This window comes from Hypomesus transpacificus, chromosome 14 (assembly GCF_021917145.1).
Source record: "Hypomesus transpacificus isolate Combined female chromosome 14, fHypTra1, whole genome shotgun sequence".
NCBI classification, from domain to species: domain Eukaryota; kingdom Metazoa; phylum Chordata; class Actinopteri; order Osmeriformes; family Osmeridae; genus Hypomesus; species Hypomesus transpacificus.
The window spans coordinates 16,026,911-16,045,686 of record NC_061073.1 but is presented as its reverse complement, the minus strand read 5'-3'; the positions used below and the strand labels follow the sequence as shown (position 1 = coordinate 16,045,686).

Here is an 18,776-nt window from a genome sequence, read left to right as displayed (position 1 = left end):
TTGAAATGTATTGTAAACCACCAGTTTATTGGGGAGAATAGAAAACAGATAGTCAATAAAAGCATTTTGTGAAACAACAGATAAAAACTCAGTCAAACATAAAATAAGAAAAATAAGTTTGAGAAAAATACAGTATGTTTTCAAGATACAAAACTCGATCATTAAGGCATTAAAGAGGCGTTAATTTCACAGAGAAATGTAATTAAAAATCTAACTGGAACTGTCCAATCATGTTTAGGTGTTAACATGTCACTTCCTGTCGTAAACACATTCATATTTCTGCATTTCAAACTAGATGTGTGTGGACCTGAGACAGAGACAGTCAGCAATCTTCAATAGAGGGCACAATTAAATAAGAAAAAACCTCTCATGTTCTTACATACATGTATTACACTTTATGTATATATATCCTTCATTTAATGACTGAAAAAAAAAAAAACTTTTATTCAACTGAAAAGATGAAGTCACTTTTCACCCTTTACATGCTTTAACATGTTATTTTTAGGGGAAATTAAAGAGTTTTTTTCTGGCAAGATTACCAATCACTTGTTCCATGCTAAAAGCGATCCTTGCTTTCCAGCACTGAAGACCTAGTGACAAAGGAGCATTTACTCTGATTGAAGGGATTGGTTTCATTAAGTGCTTTGTGCAAAACAAAAAAGGATCAAATTAAATCCGTCCTTTACATCAGAGACAGTTTGAAGAAATTCAAACCAGAGACACAGAGCTAAACGATAACGAATGGGTTTAGTGTAAGGGAGGCAGACAGGGATGCGATAGGCATCAGTCGGTGAGGCCAGGCTTTCATTAGCACTAACGAGTGGGTAAACAGAGGCACATTAAAAAGGGATCTTTCTGCACTCTCAGGCTTCACACTCTTACCTCCAGGAAAAGAACCCTTCCACACACACACACACACACACACACACAGACTTAATTACAGTCAACATGCACCAGCTGTTGCCTTCTTGCTGAAGTCCATGCTGCTGGTAAACTGTTGAAAGCAATGCATCTGGATGGATGAATCTACTGGATAACACTGAAAACAGGATCTCTGAGAAAACGATTTTAATCAAATAATTAGGTCAGATTAGATCATTTTCTTCATAAACTCCTTCATGTCTTCCGTGTCAAATGAGTGACATTTTAAGCATTCTACTTAAACATACGTAGATAGTTTGACTGCTTCTGCACCAGGTAAAAAAGAAAAAAAACATGTACATCTATGATAAATGGACCATACATTGACAATGGCAAAACTTTTTTCATCGAACATTTCTGATTGTTTGGTTACATGTCCTCTTCATGCCCTATCCTTCATGTATTCTTTGCATTCAAAAAGCCTTAACAAAGTTTGGAACCCTTGATTGACATATTTCCTTCAAAACAGATTAACAAAAACGACAAAATTATAAATCTTCCATTAATATTAAGTTTAATAATAATATAAGGACAATTCACTAGAAAGATAAAGAAAATCTTAACGTAATAATGATTCTCTTTAAGGCATTTGTCTTTGGTTACTGGTAGTGGCACTTATCAAGTAAACACAGTCGTGATGTTCTAAGCACTACAGTAGAAGCTGCCTCGCTTGCACAGTGTGTGTACAGCATTTCACCTAGCCGAGACTCTTTACCTCAGAGTCGAGGAAACCCTTAGTGGTAAATAGAGTGAGTCATAAATAAGCAATAAGCGAAGTGATTTCAAACTTCAAGTGTACGTCTACATATGTACATGCAGAACAGTTGCTGACACCAGGCACTCATTGTCTGTGCCACAATTTATTGGCAAGAATCTAATCTTGCGTACAGGAAGGAATAATGGGAGGACGGATGACAAGAAGGTAATTCACCTGGCACTATCACATTGCCAATACAACGTATACTCTATGTCACATGTTGAACTTCATCAGCAGATAGGAACAGAGTGGAAGCGAGGGGATTCTCCATCCAGGTTTGTACTAGGAACCAAACGAGGCTCCAAAAGGCGGGAGAAGAGGGCGCTGGGCCCTGGGCCCTGGGCGCTGGGCTAGAGACACTGAGAGAGTACCTCGTGAGTGTTAAGGGACGGGTAAATCATGGGGGTGCAGGTGCAGTCGCTCTCCTGAATGAGCTGTTTCTTCAGTTTCTCCACCTCGTAGTCGTGCAGGTACTCCTGAACGAGGTAGCGTTCCCGCTTCACTCTGGCTTTCACGTCCGACGGAACGTCAGGGATCATCCAGGCCACGAAGAACTTCACGGAGAACACCACATGCTGAGGGAGACAGACGAGACAGCGGCAGCGTACAGTGAACACCTTTACACTGGTGTTTGCTGCTGTAGTCATCTGCAATGACTATTAGGAATTCTGTTCAGTCATTTAGGTGGATGTTAGTAAAGTGGAAGCAAATATGTGATACTAATAATAAAGAATGAGTGTTAGCACTATCTATTTTCAGTCAGGAGTAGGCAGGAAGTGGGAGGGTAGAACCCAACTGTACCTCCATGATGATGATGAAAGCCAACTTGGCAGCTAGAATGTGCCAGAACTGCATGGTGTAGGAGTATTGCCTCTCATGGCCTGAGGGATAGCGATAGTCACGATACCTAGAGAGCAAGAATAAATCAAAACCGAGAGTACATCAACAGAGAAACTTCTAAAATACGCAAAGATACACAGACACACACATCTCGGCTCACCTGCATGTGGTGTAGATAGAGCTGTTGAACCAGGAAGGGCTCTCTCCATCATCAGGTGCGTTTTCGAAGGGAAACTCTGAGATGTTGAACACTGACAGACTGTTGTTGATGTAGCCTTTCATGCTGAAATCCCCATCCGGTTGGTAGGCGTACATGTACACAAGTCGAGGAATCATGTCTGAGGTGAAGGCCACGATAAACGCCTTTGGGATGGATAAAGAAGAAGTATGGACAACGTAGTTGAAACTAAATCTGTTTACAGAACCACCAAGAAACAAATAAAGAAGAGGCCATGCGAAGAACAGCACACATCGTCACCAGGTGACACACTCACGTTGGTGACAACGGAAAAGACCGCCACACCGCTAAGGATCTCCTCCCAGGCCCCGATGCTATGGGCCTTGGCGGCCACCGGCCGTCGGAACTGAGTGGTGAACTTCCAGGCATCCACTCTCACCTCGACGATGTTGTTCAAGAGCGCCAGCAGAGGGGCCAGGGGGAAGGAGGCCACGAATAGAGTGATGAAGCCAAACTGGATCACTGTGACACAGAGGCGTGGAAGTCAGGAAGAGGGAAACAGTTCCCTCTGCAGGACAGCAGGGGACACTACAGTTGCAGGTACAACTGAACGCAGGCCAAGCTTGGTTATCTGTCTGCCTGAGCTCACCCAATTCCAGGTACTCATAGAAGAGACCCAGCTGACCGAAGCTCTGGAGGTTTTCGTCCTGCTCCCAGCGGCTGTACAAACTCTCTGGGTGATTACGAGCCTTTCTGCTTTTCCACCAGTTCATTAGCCACCTGGAGGAGATACATTACATCTAAGTGGCTTACAATGACTCTTGTATATAGGCATGTGACCAGCAGGGGAGAGCTGAGCTATGGTGTTTGGATGCTAATGATACTCACGGGACAAGGGCCTCTTGGATGTTACCCCACACCTGTTTACCAGCCATCACTATGACAAGCTGAGTGGTTAGCTCGATTAGACAACCTCCTGGGTCACACTGCACACAGAGACAGAACAGAATTAACATAAGTTGTGTTCATTCTTACAGTTATGTTACATGACTTATGTAACAATATATATCAATGCAGTATGTGTACAAATGTATGTCAACTATGTGATAGGGAAGGATATGGTTTTGGCTACCTCCTCGTTTCTCAGCGAGCTGCCGAACATGTACACGTATTTCCCAGGATAGCCCACGAACTTTCCCTTGAAGAAGGCCACGTAGAAGCAAGAGGAATAATAGTTGACAAACTGGAAGAGGAACATCTTCATGGTCAGCTTGTTCTCGTACTCCAAGTGAGTCTTTGGGATTTCTGCAATGCAAGGAAGAACCCATTCACGTGGAACCGCAGACAGTCTGAAGAGGTTCTCCTGGGGCTAACAAAGATAGGGCAGGCTAGTGGTCATCCGTGGGGCTGTTGGAGGGATGCACCGATACGGAAATATGGACAAACATTTATTGGTCGAAACCGATATGGTCGCCGATATATTGTGTATCCCTAGCTGGTAGAATATGTATCGTGATCGGTATCCCTAGCTGGTAGAATATGTATCGTGATCGGTATCCCTAGCTGGTAGAACCTGTATCGTGATCGGTATCCCTAGCTGGTAGAACCTGTATCGTGATCGGTATCCCTAGCTGGTAGAACCTGTATCGTGATCGGTATCCCTAGCTGGTAGAACCTGTATCGTGTTCGGTATCCCTAGCTGGTAGAACCTGTATCGTGATCGGTATCCCTAGCTGGTAGAAGCTGTATCGTGATCGGTATCCCTAGCTGGTAGAACCTGTATCGTGATCGGTATCCCTAGCTGGTAGAACCTGTATCGTGATCGGTATCCCTAGCTGGTAGAACCTGTATCGTGATCGGTATCCCTAGCTGGTAGAACATGTATCGTGATCGGTATCCCTAGCTGGTAGAACATGTATCGTGATCGGTATTCCTAGCTGGTAGAACCTGTATCGTGATCGGTCCCTTACCCATGTCAGTGATCCAGACAGCCACTCTCTCGTACATCATGTTGAGGATCATGATGATGACAAAGTTGATGCAGGAGGCCGTGACGGAGGTGGCCAGCTGAGGAGTGATGAGAGAACCCACCACCTGTAGATTGTTGGTGGGGCTGTCCTTCATGATGCTGGCGAAGGCTGCATACACCGCCAGGCGGTAGGCTATCACCCCGATGATGCAAGCAATGATTAAGGAGATCTATAAAACAGAGTAGGTAGGAGGCAGGCCATAACCGAGAGGACACAATGACAGATTTGTAAACACATTTGGGATTTGTAAAAGTAGATTAAAGTATTAGTGATTGGCAAAGGTAGATTGAAGCGCACACAGAAACACTAATTTGGGTCACATGAAACCGGAACCATCAACATGCTTTCACACACATGCACATCAGAAAAACTAAAAGATATGTTTTTTGACCCGTAACCAGTAATTCTACTAATGTGGTACTTTTTAACAACCGTATGTATCGACACCTATGAACTGTATATTGAACTGTATATCGTCTTATGCTACAGTGTGGGTTATGGTATAGGTGAAAGAGATGGTATAGTGATAATATAAATGATAAACAAATTATATGAAACCATGAAAGGGGATAATGAGGATGAAGGGAGGGAAAAATGGAGGTAGTGAGAGGAGGACGATGACCTTGATGATAAAAGAAGCAAAACGAGCGTGCTCACCCAGAATATGACGGTGGCTCCAGACAGGCATGTGCGAGCACACTTGCTTGTTACGGGTAAGTAAGGCTCCATCTCCTACACAGCCACCAGGCGAAGCAAGACAAGGAGGTCAGTCACCCTGGTTACCACTGCACCCAGAACACACTGAGGACGTTCCACACACACACACACAGCTCCTCGTGTCACACTAAGCGGGAGTCAGATGGCTGAGCGGTGAGGGAGTCGGGCTAGTAATCAGAAGGTTGCCGGATCGATTCCCCGCTTTGCCAAATGATGTTGTGTCCTTGAGCAAGGCACTTCACCCTACTTGCTCTGGGGGGAATGTCCCTGTACTTACTGTAAGTCGCTCTGAATAATAGCGTCTGCTAAATGGCTAAATGTGAATGTAAGCTCCGTCCACTGTAGCAATCCGGTGAACCCATACTATAAAGTTCGATCCCCTTAAAAGACATACAGTATGCGTTACACCAAATGCTGCAAATGCTGCAAGTGCCGTCGAACATCCTGGCTTCTCGAGTCTTCTGGACATGTTTAGGGGGGTCAACACAAGCCAGCCCACACCTGCCACACACCTGCACCCCCACGCCAGAACCTGGTGCACCCCCCTGGGCTGTGCCAGCCTTACCCACAGGAGCACAGTGGTCCAGCACAGCAGCACTTTGGCCACCAGATCCCCTACAGTCCTTTCAAAAACCAACTCCATCTCCTACAGGTATGCGAGGAGGGGGTCAGGGCAAATGAACAGCCTAAAGTCCCTCCCTCGATTATAACTGTGACAAACATTTACGTCAGAAGGACTAAGAAACAGGATCATCTGCAGTGATGTGAGTAACTAAATTCCCACAGAAAACATCCCCATATTGCACAAATAAATCACATGGCTTAAAAATGAAGAAGTACTCATTACTAATGAGTACTCACTACTAATGAGTAAATGAGTACTAAAAAGTACCCCCCCCACACCCCAACAAAAAAACATATATGTGATGGGCATTAGTACAACACCTTTTAAGATACCTCATGTAGCAACTCAACATCCTTTCCAGTGAATTCAAAGTCATGGGTACACAAGCACCTGGGTGACGCGGTTCATCCGCCGGCTGGTGCACTTGGTCTCATACTCTGGCCTCAGCTGCAGTTTCTGCTGTTCCTCCTCAAAGTCCACCAGGTCCCACTCGTACTCCAGTCGAGCCTGTCGCCGCTTCCAGAACTCCAGGAACAGGGTTACTGCAGGGGCAGGGACACGAGAGATCAGACAGGGTTACTGCAGGGCCAGGGACGCGAGAGATCAGACAGGGTTACTGCAGGGGCAGGGACGCGAGAGGTCAGACAGGGTTACTGCAGGGGCAGGGGTGCGAGAGGTCAGACAGAGAACTATTAAGAGGGGAAACCTCTAAACTACAAACTAATTATTAGGAATATCACAATAGCATGGTAGGATTTACGCCTTGTGTTCGAGGTTGGTGGTTGTAGTGCTACAATGGGTTGAATCAAATTTGTAATTGGTTCCAAACTGATGGCTTGTGGGCTGACTACCTGTAGTAACCACCAACCACCTCTAGGTGGTGCTCTGTGCAAGATGTTCCCTTACCCCATATTCCCATGAAAATGGCGAAGAATAATGTCCCAAAGTTGTCAAATAGATGGGATTGCTGAAAGGAAAAAGGCATCAATGTTTCTAGTGTTATAAACACAAACGCGTGCGATCTTCGGCAAGTCAGACGTCCATGGTCACTCACCCAGGAAGAGTTACAGGTTGAGTTGAGTTTCCAATATCCACACTTCTTATCACAAAGTGGACACATGATGATGTTGCCTCCAATTTCATCACTGCATATTTCTTTACTGAAGGAGGATCATGATTATTATTAATTATTATTTCAATTGTATTTGTTTTAACAAAAATACAGTACAAGATACTTTTTTGAATAATATATATTTGCTATTTTTAAATGTATGTGCAGGACAGTCCTTTTCCACTACTGGCCTTACCTCGTCACATTTTCATCAAAGGTGAAAAGTCCGTAGAGGAAGCAGATGAGGCCCACTATTGCAGCGAAGAACAGCATCTCGGTGTAGAAGCCCAGCCAAGCGAAATACACTCCTATCTTCTCCCCGTAGTACTTCCTGTTTACAGCCAAAGAGAACATCACACATCCGCAACCAGCAGCTGTCCTGCTGTTTTCACACTTAACCTAGAGTTCCTTAAGATGCTAGGGAGTCAGGTGGCTGAACGGTGAGGGAGTCGGGCTAGTAATCAGAAGGTCGCCAGTTCGATTCCCGGCTGTGCCACATGACGTTGTGTCCTTGGGCAAGGCACTTCACCCTACTTGCCTCGGGGGAATGTCCCTGTACTTACTGTAAGTCGCTCTGGATAAGAGCGTCTGCTAAATGACTAAATGTAAATGTAATGTAAATGTAAGATCATTTGTGATTTCTCACAGGGCCTACTACAAATACAGTATCAACTTTAAAATACAAATAGATATTCAACAAAAAGTTGAGGTTTTAGGTTTAGTCAATAGTTATTCAACATTTATTCTTAGTTAATTGAGTTATTGAGCATGTAAAGAACTCTCATTCAGAGACAGTTATTGAACAGATTAAATCATTCTTTTGATAATCAACTCCTGGTAAGATTCCAGGTGTAGAGCCATTTTTTGGGAGCCACAAAAGCTCACAAAAAGGAAGATGCCAACTTTACCACGCAGAAAGTGTTCCGTCCTTTTCTTCTGCTCTTACCTTACAAGGTTGAGGGGCTGTTCCTTGAAGAAACAGAAGAACTGAGCCCAGTGCTTGTAAAGGTCATATCTATCACTCTCACAGTTGGGATTCCTCGATCTCTTCCAGTAGGAACTCTGCATACATATAGAAAGCCTCCAGTCAACCACTGCAGACGTCACATGATCTTCATAATCTACAAAAGAGACCAAACATCCTCTTACATCATGTAGCGGGAAAGCAGAGATGTAGGTCCCATTGTTCAACAGTCTTTTGATGCCCTTCTTGTCTTTATCCCTGTCCTCTTTGCTGTAGGGGCAGCGGGACATAATGTAGTACACCTGATGAAGAGGGATGGTTACAGATTAGACATTGTTAAGATGAATTCCCTTTCAAACGAATGGTGGTGGCCGCAGCAACAATATGCATGAGATCTAAATGATGCTTTATCGTGTGGTAGAACGATTGTTTTGTAAAGTGTCGGTCCACTTACTATCCTGTTACGGACGGAAGGAGAGAAGAAGGTCTCTTTGTTGTCAATGAGGAAGAAGTCCTCCTTGCCATTGTTGTAGGGTGCTGTGAAGTAGTCTGGCTCTGGGTTCATGATGTGGTCAGGCAGGCGGAAGGGGGTGAAGAGCCAGTTCATGGGAACGTCTGTGTTGTTGGGGATGTCATTGGCCTTGAACGGTGCTTTGATCTTGAGCACGTCTGCGTAGGTGGCCAGCACCTCCCAAGGGGCATGGATCTTTAAAAAGTACGTCTTCCCATCATCTGACTCCTGATGAGAGAAAGACATGAACAGACGTGGGAAATGATGTTACGAAAGCTCTAAGACGTGGTGGTTCTGTTCATGCTTCTGTGTGAATCTAACTCTCTTTGGAGAGAGACTATGGTGATTCCTGCTCTTTTGAGTCAAGAGGATGGTCTCATACCGATGCCTTTACGTTGATTTTACATCCCTTTGGTTGTGACAAACAGCAATGAATTCTAATTCAAAAACCTGCAGAGACAGCCAGCCTGATGTTGTAAAGATATCTACCGTAGTGCCAGGCTGGAGCCTTGACCATAATTTGATAAGACTGATGTAATTTGATCAGCAATAGATCTCTTACCGCCTTGTCCTCCAACTCCAGCTCCAGACCTGCCTTCTGCATGTTTGCTTCATACTCCTTCCTCCTCTCCTGCAGACAAAACCAGCAGAGCATGTTGGCTCGTCGTGGCCAGCTTAACGTCACACAACTTATCATTATCAAGACATAGTGGTGGAGAAGAGAGTGAGTCCCTGCCCTGGCTGGGAGTCTGGGTTCTGAGTCAGAGAGGAGGCAGTGAAAGTCCTGGGTTCTGAGTCAAAGAGGAGGCAGTGAAAGTCCTGGGTTCTGAGTCAAAGAGGAGGCAGTGAAAGTCCTGGGTTCTGAGTCAAAGAGGAGGCAGTGAAAGTCCTGGGTTCTGAGTCAAAGAGGAGGCAGTGAAAGTCCTGGGTTCTGAGTCAAAGAGGAGGCAGTGAAAGTCTGGGTTCTGAGTCAGAGAGGAGGCAGTGAAAGTCTGGGTTCTGAGTCAAAGAGGAGGCAGTGAAAGTCTGGGTTCTGAGTCAGAGAGGAGGCAGTAAAAGTGGGAGGGTAGACTTGCATGGCTGACAGACATGAAGCCTTAACACTCAGGTGTGAGAGCTAACAGCATAGTCACAAACACTAGGCCTTTCATCACTCTGGCCTTTATCTAAATAAGGTCTATCCCTCAGCCTGGAAATTTGGGTTAAAAATAATGACTGCAGAAGCTAGGCATTATTAACACATATTTTATTTCTACTAATAACTTATTAGTGTTTATGATATATAGTGGTCACATTATTACCAGAATATTGTATTCACCACCAACAAGGCATTGGCCACATCTTAAATCACCAGGACACAATCATATGGACATTATGACCCAGAAACACAGTGGAACAATTATGTACACCATTGCACTTTCTGTATTTACATTATATTAGCACTGATTCATGAAATTGTCAACATAGCAAATGGCTTACTGGTTTCCTGTCTCCCTCCTTGTCTTCAACGACGTAGGACACGACAAAATCAATTCTCCGCACTCCATCCCGGAAAAATATAGAGTCTTTACTCTGCTGATGCTTGTCAACCTGGTGGGAGATGGTGAGAGAAGATGACATCATCCACAGGCAAACACATGCAGTCTCCAAGAGAACATACATCAATGGATAGACCACCGCAGTTTGGATTACTTATGCAAGAGTCTGTGAGCAAAGTCAAATCTGTTATTTGAAACCACAACAATCCACAGTCATCATATCATGTCTCTCGCAGGACTTACATGCGAATAGCCTTTTCATTTTGTGAAGCTGAAAATGTACTTTTGCACCTCGATAAAGGTAGGAGATACACACACTTTAATGTCAAGGCTGCATTCAGAGCATTTTTGTGAGAAAGCTGTAGTGCTTAATGACACCCTGAGAGATATCCAGCATCCCACGATTCTTGATTACACTGTTTTTATGGCAGCTAACAAGAGTTTACTTTATGACTGCTAAGATAGTGTAAAAGGGAAAGGGTTGTCAGATGTTCGAGTCTGAAGAAAGCCGTACAAATAACTACAGTATACGCCTCGTCACTGTACATCATCAGTGTAGCTTGACCTCTCAAGTTGTTGCTCATCTGTTATCGAGAGGTAACACAGCTCTTAACGCAGCCATTTAAGCAGACCATGCATTTTACAGAGTGGGTCAGGCCATGCGGCCTGTTCAGAAAGACACCCTGCACTCCCCTCTGCAGTTACTCAGGAATGAAAAAAAGAAAGAGAGAAAGTAGAAAGGGGAGAGAGAGAGAAGGAGAGAGAAGGAGATACAGAGAGCAGAGAGAGCTGAGAGATACTGCTCAGTGTTATTGCTACTACAGCTGTTCACAAAGCTATAAATAACTACTGCACAGTGCATTCTAGAGCTAAATGCTTCACATTACAACTGTAGCTGCCTGGATAGGCTCAGACCCTGCTAACAGCACTGCAGGCACTAGTCAGGCACCTAACAATAACAAACAGTCATAGAGTCGGCAAGCGGGCTGAGGAGGGCAGAAGAAGAGCGCTTTACCTCCATGGTTGTTACCTCCATGCAGTGTTGCATCAGCTGAAAGTCCTTTACAGACAGAGTGCCTCTCCCCAGAGTGCACGGTCAAACCACAGACCCTCTCTCTCCCTGTCTAAGGCGGACTACTCCCCGAGCATCCCAGAACAAGCCAGCACTCGCTCGCTCATCCGAAGCCGGGGGAGGAGAGCAGGGAGGAGAGAGGGGAGGAGAGAGGGGAGGAGAGAGGGGAGGAGAGCAGGGAGGAGAGAGGGGATGGGCAGATGGGGATGAGGGAGGGATGTGGGAGGCTCGGAGGGGAAGGGAGGCTCCTAGAGCAACATCAGCATGCCATCAGCACAGCCTCTGCCAGCAGCCCACTAATGTAATAAGAGCTCAGCAGCATCACAGGAGGGGAAGTGACATCACATTACTGGGGGAGAGGGTACCTAGAGCCACAATTCCTATTTTGATCGTCTAATCCAAAACGTGTCTCAAACACAACTCTTTGGGATCTATATGGCAGCTTCTGTCAAGTATTTATGGGGCTTGTTAATGATCCCAGAATATGAGCACATTATACTGGCTAGTCGTTGCTTAAAAACAAACAACCTGGGATGATAATATTACTGGACAAAGTACAGGCTCTAACAAATCACACTAGTAGCCTGTTATCTAGGAGAGGCAGAGAAGGGCCAATAGAACATAAATAGAGGACTCTAAAGTCCTCTCTACATGTTTACCCTTCAGATGTCACTGCCAGCTAGGAGCATCAGTCTCCACGTGTACAGGACAAGGGCAGTTTTTCCATCTTGCTCAAATTAGCTCTTAACTAGCAGTCTGAACCACCCCCCGCACCCAACCCTCAAGTCCATGTTGTGCATTGAAGGGAGGCTGCTTACTCTGCCTGGAACATCGCAGCAGCTCTCTCTAATTTCCTGTAATTACAGATGTAGAATAGCCTAGATCTCTCCTTCTATACGTTTACCCACCCAAGCCTCACCACGGGTTGTAATGACATATAGATCTAGGCGTAGCTTGGATGTGAATGAAGGAGGATAAATGTAGAACATGGTGCAGGGCAGGTAATTACCCAAGTATCCTGAGCAGGAGGGGACTGGGAGTTGGACTGAAGGAACGTTCTTATTAGTTATGCTACTTAAAGAGGCTCATGGTTCCCTAATCTAATGTCATTTTATTTATGGATTAAACTAGCAGTGTTCATAAGTCACAGAGGGAATAAGATGACTCTAGAAATGTTGGTGTGATTTTTTTTGCATTTCAATGGAATGTGAACATCAGTAGCAACACTTGAGTGTGTTTATCGGCGCGTTCTTAGCGAAGATTATAAGCGTAGTAGGATCAGAACACCTCAGACATTTGGGTGACACGACGCTGAGCTCTGACCACATCTGACAGAGACAGAGGGAGAACTCGACCCGGCGTACCACATGTTAAGTTCAGTCCTATCATGAGTACAGGGCAGGGTTATGATTAGAGCACACACACCCAGGGCTGGTCCGCCCCATACAGACCATGCTGCTGCTGCCCTCCTCTATTTAACCCTGAGTTAAACCTAGGATTGCCTGCAACCATAGGATTCATGGAGACCACTCTACAGACATTCCATGATAGCACCAACAGATCATACAGGCCTACCTATATCATAAACTGTAGGCCTGTGTCATTCAATTATTTAGGTACATATTTATATATGAAAAGACGTGTGTGTGGGTGTGTACATTTGTGTGTGTGTGTACAGAACTATTTTTCTTGTTATGTTACAGCACCCTGATTTGTTTTTCTCTTCAGTGATGCAAACTGTAATCACATGTGAGAAACTCAAAAACGCTCCTCCAGTTTTAATGAGGCACACAAGATGCACTGAAACATTTAATGCTACAGTAGCATTTTTACATGACTCACTATGATTTTCCGAAAAACATGCTTGTCCACTAGCTTTCTCAAGTTACTGTGCTATACTGAAGACAATAAACATTACTACATTAAAGAGACATGGAGCTACTAGCATGGAAGCCCAGGGATTGGATGTAGGATTCAGAAACACACGAAAGCAACACACCAAGCCCTTTTACCATTCCATACCCTGGAGCGATGCTTCAGAAACAGGGCCCTCTTTCTCCAAATCTGTGAACGAACCGACTGGACAGTGAGGGATGGAACAAAATGTAGCGCCAAGAAGAAGCACTCGTACTTCTTCTAAATTCTTCATTTTACACAACAATACGCTTCAGTGAACTCTAGACTGATAATGCAATTCAATTTAGCAGAATAATCCCAGGAGGATCAGCATCCCATGCCTATTTTCAGTCAATAGTATTAACCAAAATGGGATTGTTACGGCAACTTCCGAGATAAATATTAAGGGGAAACCTGTACCCTTTACAGCATGCAATGGGGATGTTACGCACACAGGAGAGTGCAGAAGTGCCTGCCATGGCTCCTGTCTTACCCCTGTCATAGTGTTGATACGATCCATGGAGGGGGGCTCTGACATGGGACTGTCACTGTGCTCAGAGAGGGGGAGAGAGGCCAGGCTGGAGCACAGAGACTCACAGGACGCAGCAGAGGTTAAAGGTAACTTGATACCAGACGACGGGAACAGTGGAGATATGGGGAGGAAAGATTCCATACAAAAAACAAGAGCAGTACAGTATCCAACAGGTTTTGTGCTAGGAAGGCAAGGCACTGAGGACAGATCAGCCCTGGACTGGGAAGGCCAGCCAGCAACCACTTCCTGATGTGAGAATGTTGTTGGGTTTGGAACATAACTGCTGCACAAGTACAGTATATGACTCATGTTGTTTTTTTGCCACTTGAGGAAGAACAAGAATATAAAGATCCTGCATAAACACACAATTCCTCAGTGACAGCGTGAACTTCCTTTTTTAAAGTAAACAATAAAGGCAATGTAACCTAATGGACATAAACAAATTGTACTTGACCATTTGCATGGTAAGATCATGAAATATGCAAATCAACACTAACACAGCAGACTAAGATAGTTTTTGATTGTATTTTATTTTTTGGCTCAAATGACCTCTAAAATGACTCTAAAACTATGCCGAATAGCTGAATATCGTTTTAGTAAATCTAATCTTCCTGGAGTAGAAATACATCCATCTCCTACTCGATTCTGTTTCATGGTCTACCACATTTGGATTTGCATGTGGAGGAGCAGGAGTGAGTGTTTACCTCAGGGGGTTCATCGTGGGGTGATCCTCTGCTGTGTATAGAGTGCGACCGGAAGCCATTATTCTCTTCTGCAAAACAAGCAAGATGTAGGGGAGTTTACTTGACACAAAGTATTATTTTGTTCATATTAAGAGTCATTACCAGTCTATTGTAATAGAGAAACCTAAAACAGGGCCTTGTGGAAGCAGGGGAAATCAGAGAAAGGATCATATGCAATTGACATGGACAAAGGAGTTTTGGCAGGCAGTCGGAAATGTGGTCGAAATGTGCCCTGTAGTGGAACCACTTCACACACAGATTCTGATTCTGAAGATCTGACAGTGAGTTAGGCTACAAGTATGTTCTCTGTCTGGGACTCGGGCTGTGATTCAGAGTTGATCAGATCATGATGACTCACTGCTAAAAAAAACTCCACTTTATATTGCTTTTCAGCTGTTTCTCTAGCTCTGAGGAAAGCGATGTGGAATGTTTGGTACAATCTTGATGGTGATTAAAAGTACTTTGTATACCTTCTCATACTGTCACTTGAAAACTGGGTCACGTAACATTTCAGCCCTGCATTACCCCTGACTTAAAGGCAAAATGTCATTTTAAAATCAGCATAGTAGACTTTTTATAATAATTTACCAACAGCATATACAGTAATTATACGGTACAATATAATTATTTTCATTTTTCATACTTAAGTTTGCGTTGGTTTGACGGCCCACCTGTATTACCCTTGCGGACCACTAGTTGGTTGCGGCACACAGGTTGGGAATGGCTGAAATGACTTTACTAACAGTGAAAGGAAAAAATATAAACTCCCTCAAACTATATTTAGCTCTGACAGAACACATGCCATCATGCTACTATGGAAACATCAGCAACAGGATAAAGTGAAGTGTAAAAATTACCACCTCAAACCACATCCTCTTTCTTACCAACTTGAAACAAGTTCAACTAATGTGTGAAGATATATACTATGCTAAAGTGATTTTAACATTCAAATATATTGAAGACAGTTAATCAGAAAATTGAACTCACAATATATTTTAGGCCACTAACAAGCACTGAGGGTGACTGGATTCATATCTATGAACCTGACAAATGACTAAATGTAAATGTAACCTCATAGTATATAAGGACTGTACAACTGCTTGGACACCATGGAAATCGAGGGATGTAGTTTACTAATGTAGAACTCTGTTAAACGACATGCTAGCTTAGCCAAGGCAGCTTTAACAGACCTGCCATTGTTCAACACAGAGAGCAGCTGATCACAACTGCCAGGCTAGGCCTTCCTTTCTGTTTGCCATAGCCTCCACAGAGTAATAAAAGGCTATGCACTAATACCATGAATAATGAGGAACAATATTTGCATGCATGACAATTGAAATGAAGTATATTGACACTGAGGGCTACCAATCTCTCACATTGTACAGCATTCTACAGTTGAAGACAGAGGGTTATTAGATGGCAAAGGAAACAACCTTGGATACGGCTGTTTACAGCTATTACAGATGGTGTGGGCTACTCCCTTTCTTGGTACAGAGAGAAAGTATACGGATATAACACCAATAAACAGCCTAGCCACAAAAGCAAGAAGGCGGTCACCTAAAAGACTATCAGTTTTATTGTAACTTATCTGTACATAGATTGTATCTGTGTTTATGTTCTGAATGTTAAGGTTGAGACGGTTAAATCTTATCTGTCCACGTGATATCTTTATGATGTTTATCCTAATCTAATCACCATTACAATAAAAAATATTCAGGTACTTTGTCCAGCATCTTATTGGTAGAATGATCTGAAGTTAACAGATTATTCTTTGGTTTGAGCCTAAAGATTCTCTTTTGAATAGCGCGGTCTTCAAGGGTAACTTCACAATTGTATTTTTAATATACTGCTGGGGAACATCCAGCCTGATTCACAGCCCACCACAGTTGAGGAACCTTCTCAGCAGATTGACTTGTTTTTACTCAATTCTTTTTTTCAGCTGAAATGAGCACTGCCGTCCATACAACGACTAAGTTACTTCATTTTCCATTGGCTGGCTGTAAAGGCTGCAGGCCTGTCTGCAATGTTGACAGTTCACGCTGGGCATGTTTTGTTGGTAGGGTGGCTGATTCTTGGGCTAATCTCATGCCCAAGGAGATCTGATAGTCATGTACTGTACGTTGTTCATAAACTGTGCTGTGTCATTTTTCAGTTCATGGCCATTTTATAGTCAACCGAGGGCTGCCAACTCAATTTCTCTGTGATTCTTTCCACTGGCCAGCTGTTAAAGCGCCCTGGCAGAGGTTGCCTGGTTGTGGATAGTTTCATCTGTTTATGTTTCAACTCGGCATGTGTTACTAGGAAACGTGGTTGAGTATTATCTCTCTAATTGACATCTTTATGTCTTGCCTTGATCTCAACAAGGTGATATGATAGTCAGGTATCTTGTCAAACATTTTGCAACTGGCTAAATTGTTGGTTAAAGGATAGGTCTTAAAGCTGTAGTCATGGTAGTGAATTTATGAAAATAGGTTGAGAAACGTACGTTATTATCATATTGTGCAAAACAGGAAATAAGACAATGAAGTAGCTACTAATCTATGGGTTTAACAGAACTGAAACCTTTTAGATGAACTGTCATAGAAAGTTGTTGAAGACGAATTACAATGTTCAGTGAAATAACTTATTTGCATCCTGAACACGGTGAGAAGGCTATACCCTACTTTTTTTTGTATGCCTATTTTGCAGATATATAGGTAAGATTCCAACAAAGGGAATAAATGAAGCAAAGGTTGACCGATCAGCTGGTGAAAAGATAAACATAGCCTATAACAAATACAAAAGAAATTGATTGTTAAACGGACAGGCCTGTGTCAAATTGTTTGAGGCCACAACATAGTTGCCGATACCATGGACACTCACCACTATAAGACTCCGCCGGGCTCATCTCTATCAAAGTTTCATCCCCTGACTTTGCCGTTATTCGATTCATCTTTAGTCTGCAGCCCGTTGGCACGACGATAAAGGAGGATTTGAAACGATTCTCTTTAAAGAGAGGTCTCAGTCGCAGTCCACACCTGCATGCATTTGAGAAACGAATCTATGAACTATAACGCCAGTAGCCCCTTCTGAATATACCCTGCCTGAAATAAATTCTCGTCAGAAAAGGGGAGGGGCTTGACTGGAAAGATTCAGCCGGCACATTATAATCCAAATGGCTCTTCTCGCTAAACTGGGACGCTAGGCCTAACTAAAAGCTACAAGGGCCAAATGTCTAAAATGTGTTTAGATGCATAATTGGACAAAACATCACAATCTCTGCATTGCAGTGCCATTTCTTTTCATTCAGTGAATTGACGGAAGGGCATCCGTCATAGCGTTTCATTTCCAGGCACGTGTTCTTACAGTAAGGGAATATGAATGCAGGCCAGTCCAGTAGACTTCCCTCATTTCATCCATCTGGTAACGTGCCTTTTCTCAGCCATATCATTGTTCACAAAGTTCCCATCTGGTCAAATTTAGTAACACTTTGACCCCATCATCTTCAAGTGGTTTTCAAAGTCCCTTGCCCATGTAATTATGCTATCCCTACATGTGGGGTGTGGCAATGTGCAGGAATGAAACTGCTTATTTGCCCAACCACTTTTCATTCAGCATCATATATTTTCTTTGACGTGTGGAAGTCTTGGGTGTATTCTAGAAACCTAGGTTTCCTGAATTAATGGTGACGCCTATGTCTTCATAAATAACAGGGCATGGGTGGTCCCCATTTTACCAGTTTACCTCTGAAGGGGAGATTGAGGTTAATTGCAATAGGCAATGGTTTAAAATAGTCCTAACAACGTAGAAATACTTTAAGGTACTTAAATGTACTCAGGTATCTTATACTTGACTTGATCATTTATATTTCTGTCACTACAACACTTATATTATTCTGTTTTCTCAAGCACATCCGCTGAGGAACACTGACTGGCAGATGTAAGCTACAGTCTACGCACACTCAAGTTAGTTATGAGTTGGTATGCATGTTTATAAAGATCCCCCAAAACACATCAAGACAATGTAACAGTAAATGTGTACCTAAGATGAAACTTTTTTAATGTTATTGTCTTATATGATTACTTCAGACACTGGTATCTTAAATTAAAATTCAGGTATTTAAAATATTTTTATTCAAGAATTAACTTTGAACAGGTGACCCAATTTTGCTTTAATATTTTTTTATGCAAGCCATTTTTTTTATTTATTGTTTATTCTAAGTGTGACTCATTGGTAATTTTTCAGGGTCGGGTTCAGGTAGCTCGAACGAAGAAAAAAATCAACTTTTTTAAAAGGAGAACCCCCCTTTCCATAGGTTGGGTATACGTTACTGTTTTTACAACATTGTTGAAAACATTGTAA

General features: G+C 43.3%; 1 protein-coding gene across 5 annotated transcripts; it reads right to left on the bottom strand.

Annotated features, from left to right (window-relative positions):
* Window positions 1–8: 8 nt before the first annotated feature.
* Window positions 9–17,527, bottom strand: ano5a (anoctamin 5a). Of its 5 annotated transcripts, XM_047034506.1 has the most exons (22): window positions 17,298–17,527; window positions 14,397–14,464; window positions 13,654–13,782; window positions 13,287–13,328; window positions 10,134–10,244; window positions 9,217–9,285; window positions 8,598–8,882; window positions 8,329–8,445; window positions 8,126–8,241; window positions 7,376–7,510; window positions 7,123–7,228; window positions 6,975–7,035; window positions 6,459–6,610; window positions 6,009–6,089; window positions 4,667–4,895; window positions 3,829–4,001; window positions 3,585–3,682; window positions 3,346–3,476; window positions 3,013–3,218; window positions 2,679–2,881; window positions 2,480–2,585; window positions 9–2,253 (listed from the first exon to the last, which is right to left on the bottom strand). In XM_047034506.1, the coding sequence occupies exons 1-22, from the start codon at window positions 17,365–17,367 to the stop codon at window positions 2,029–2,031; spliced, it is 2,913 nt and encodes a 970-aa protein (XP_046890462.1). In that variant the 5' UTR covers window positions 17,368–17,527; the 3' UTR covers window positions 9–2,028. The 5 variants fall into 5 exon arrangements, with proteins under 5 accessions (XP_046890462.1, XP_046890463.1, XP_046890460.1 ...); XM_047034507.1 differs by lacking the exons at window positions 13,287–13,328; window positions 13,654–13,782; XM_047034504.1 differs by lacking the exons at window positions 14,397–14,464; window positions 17,298–17,527 and having other exon boundaries at window positions 13,654–14,361.
* Window positions 17,528–18,776: the final 1,249 nt, after the last annotated feature.

Excerpts from the sequence above, each read along its gene's own strand:
- ano5a (XM_047034504.1), bottom strand. The coding sequence starts at position 14,001 with ATGAGTCATATACTGTACTTGTGCAGCAGTTATGTTCCAAACCCAACA. Across the intron at positions 10,245-13,286 it reads TTCTGAAGCATCGCTCCAGG|GTTGACAAGCATCAGCAGAG; the intron begins GTATGGAATGGT and ends ATCTCCCACCAG. Across the intron at positions 2,882-3,012 it reads TCTTTTCCGTTGTCACCAAC|GCGTTTATCGTGGCCTTCAC; the intron begins GTGAGTGTGTCA and ends TCCATCCCAAAG.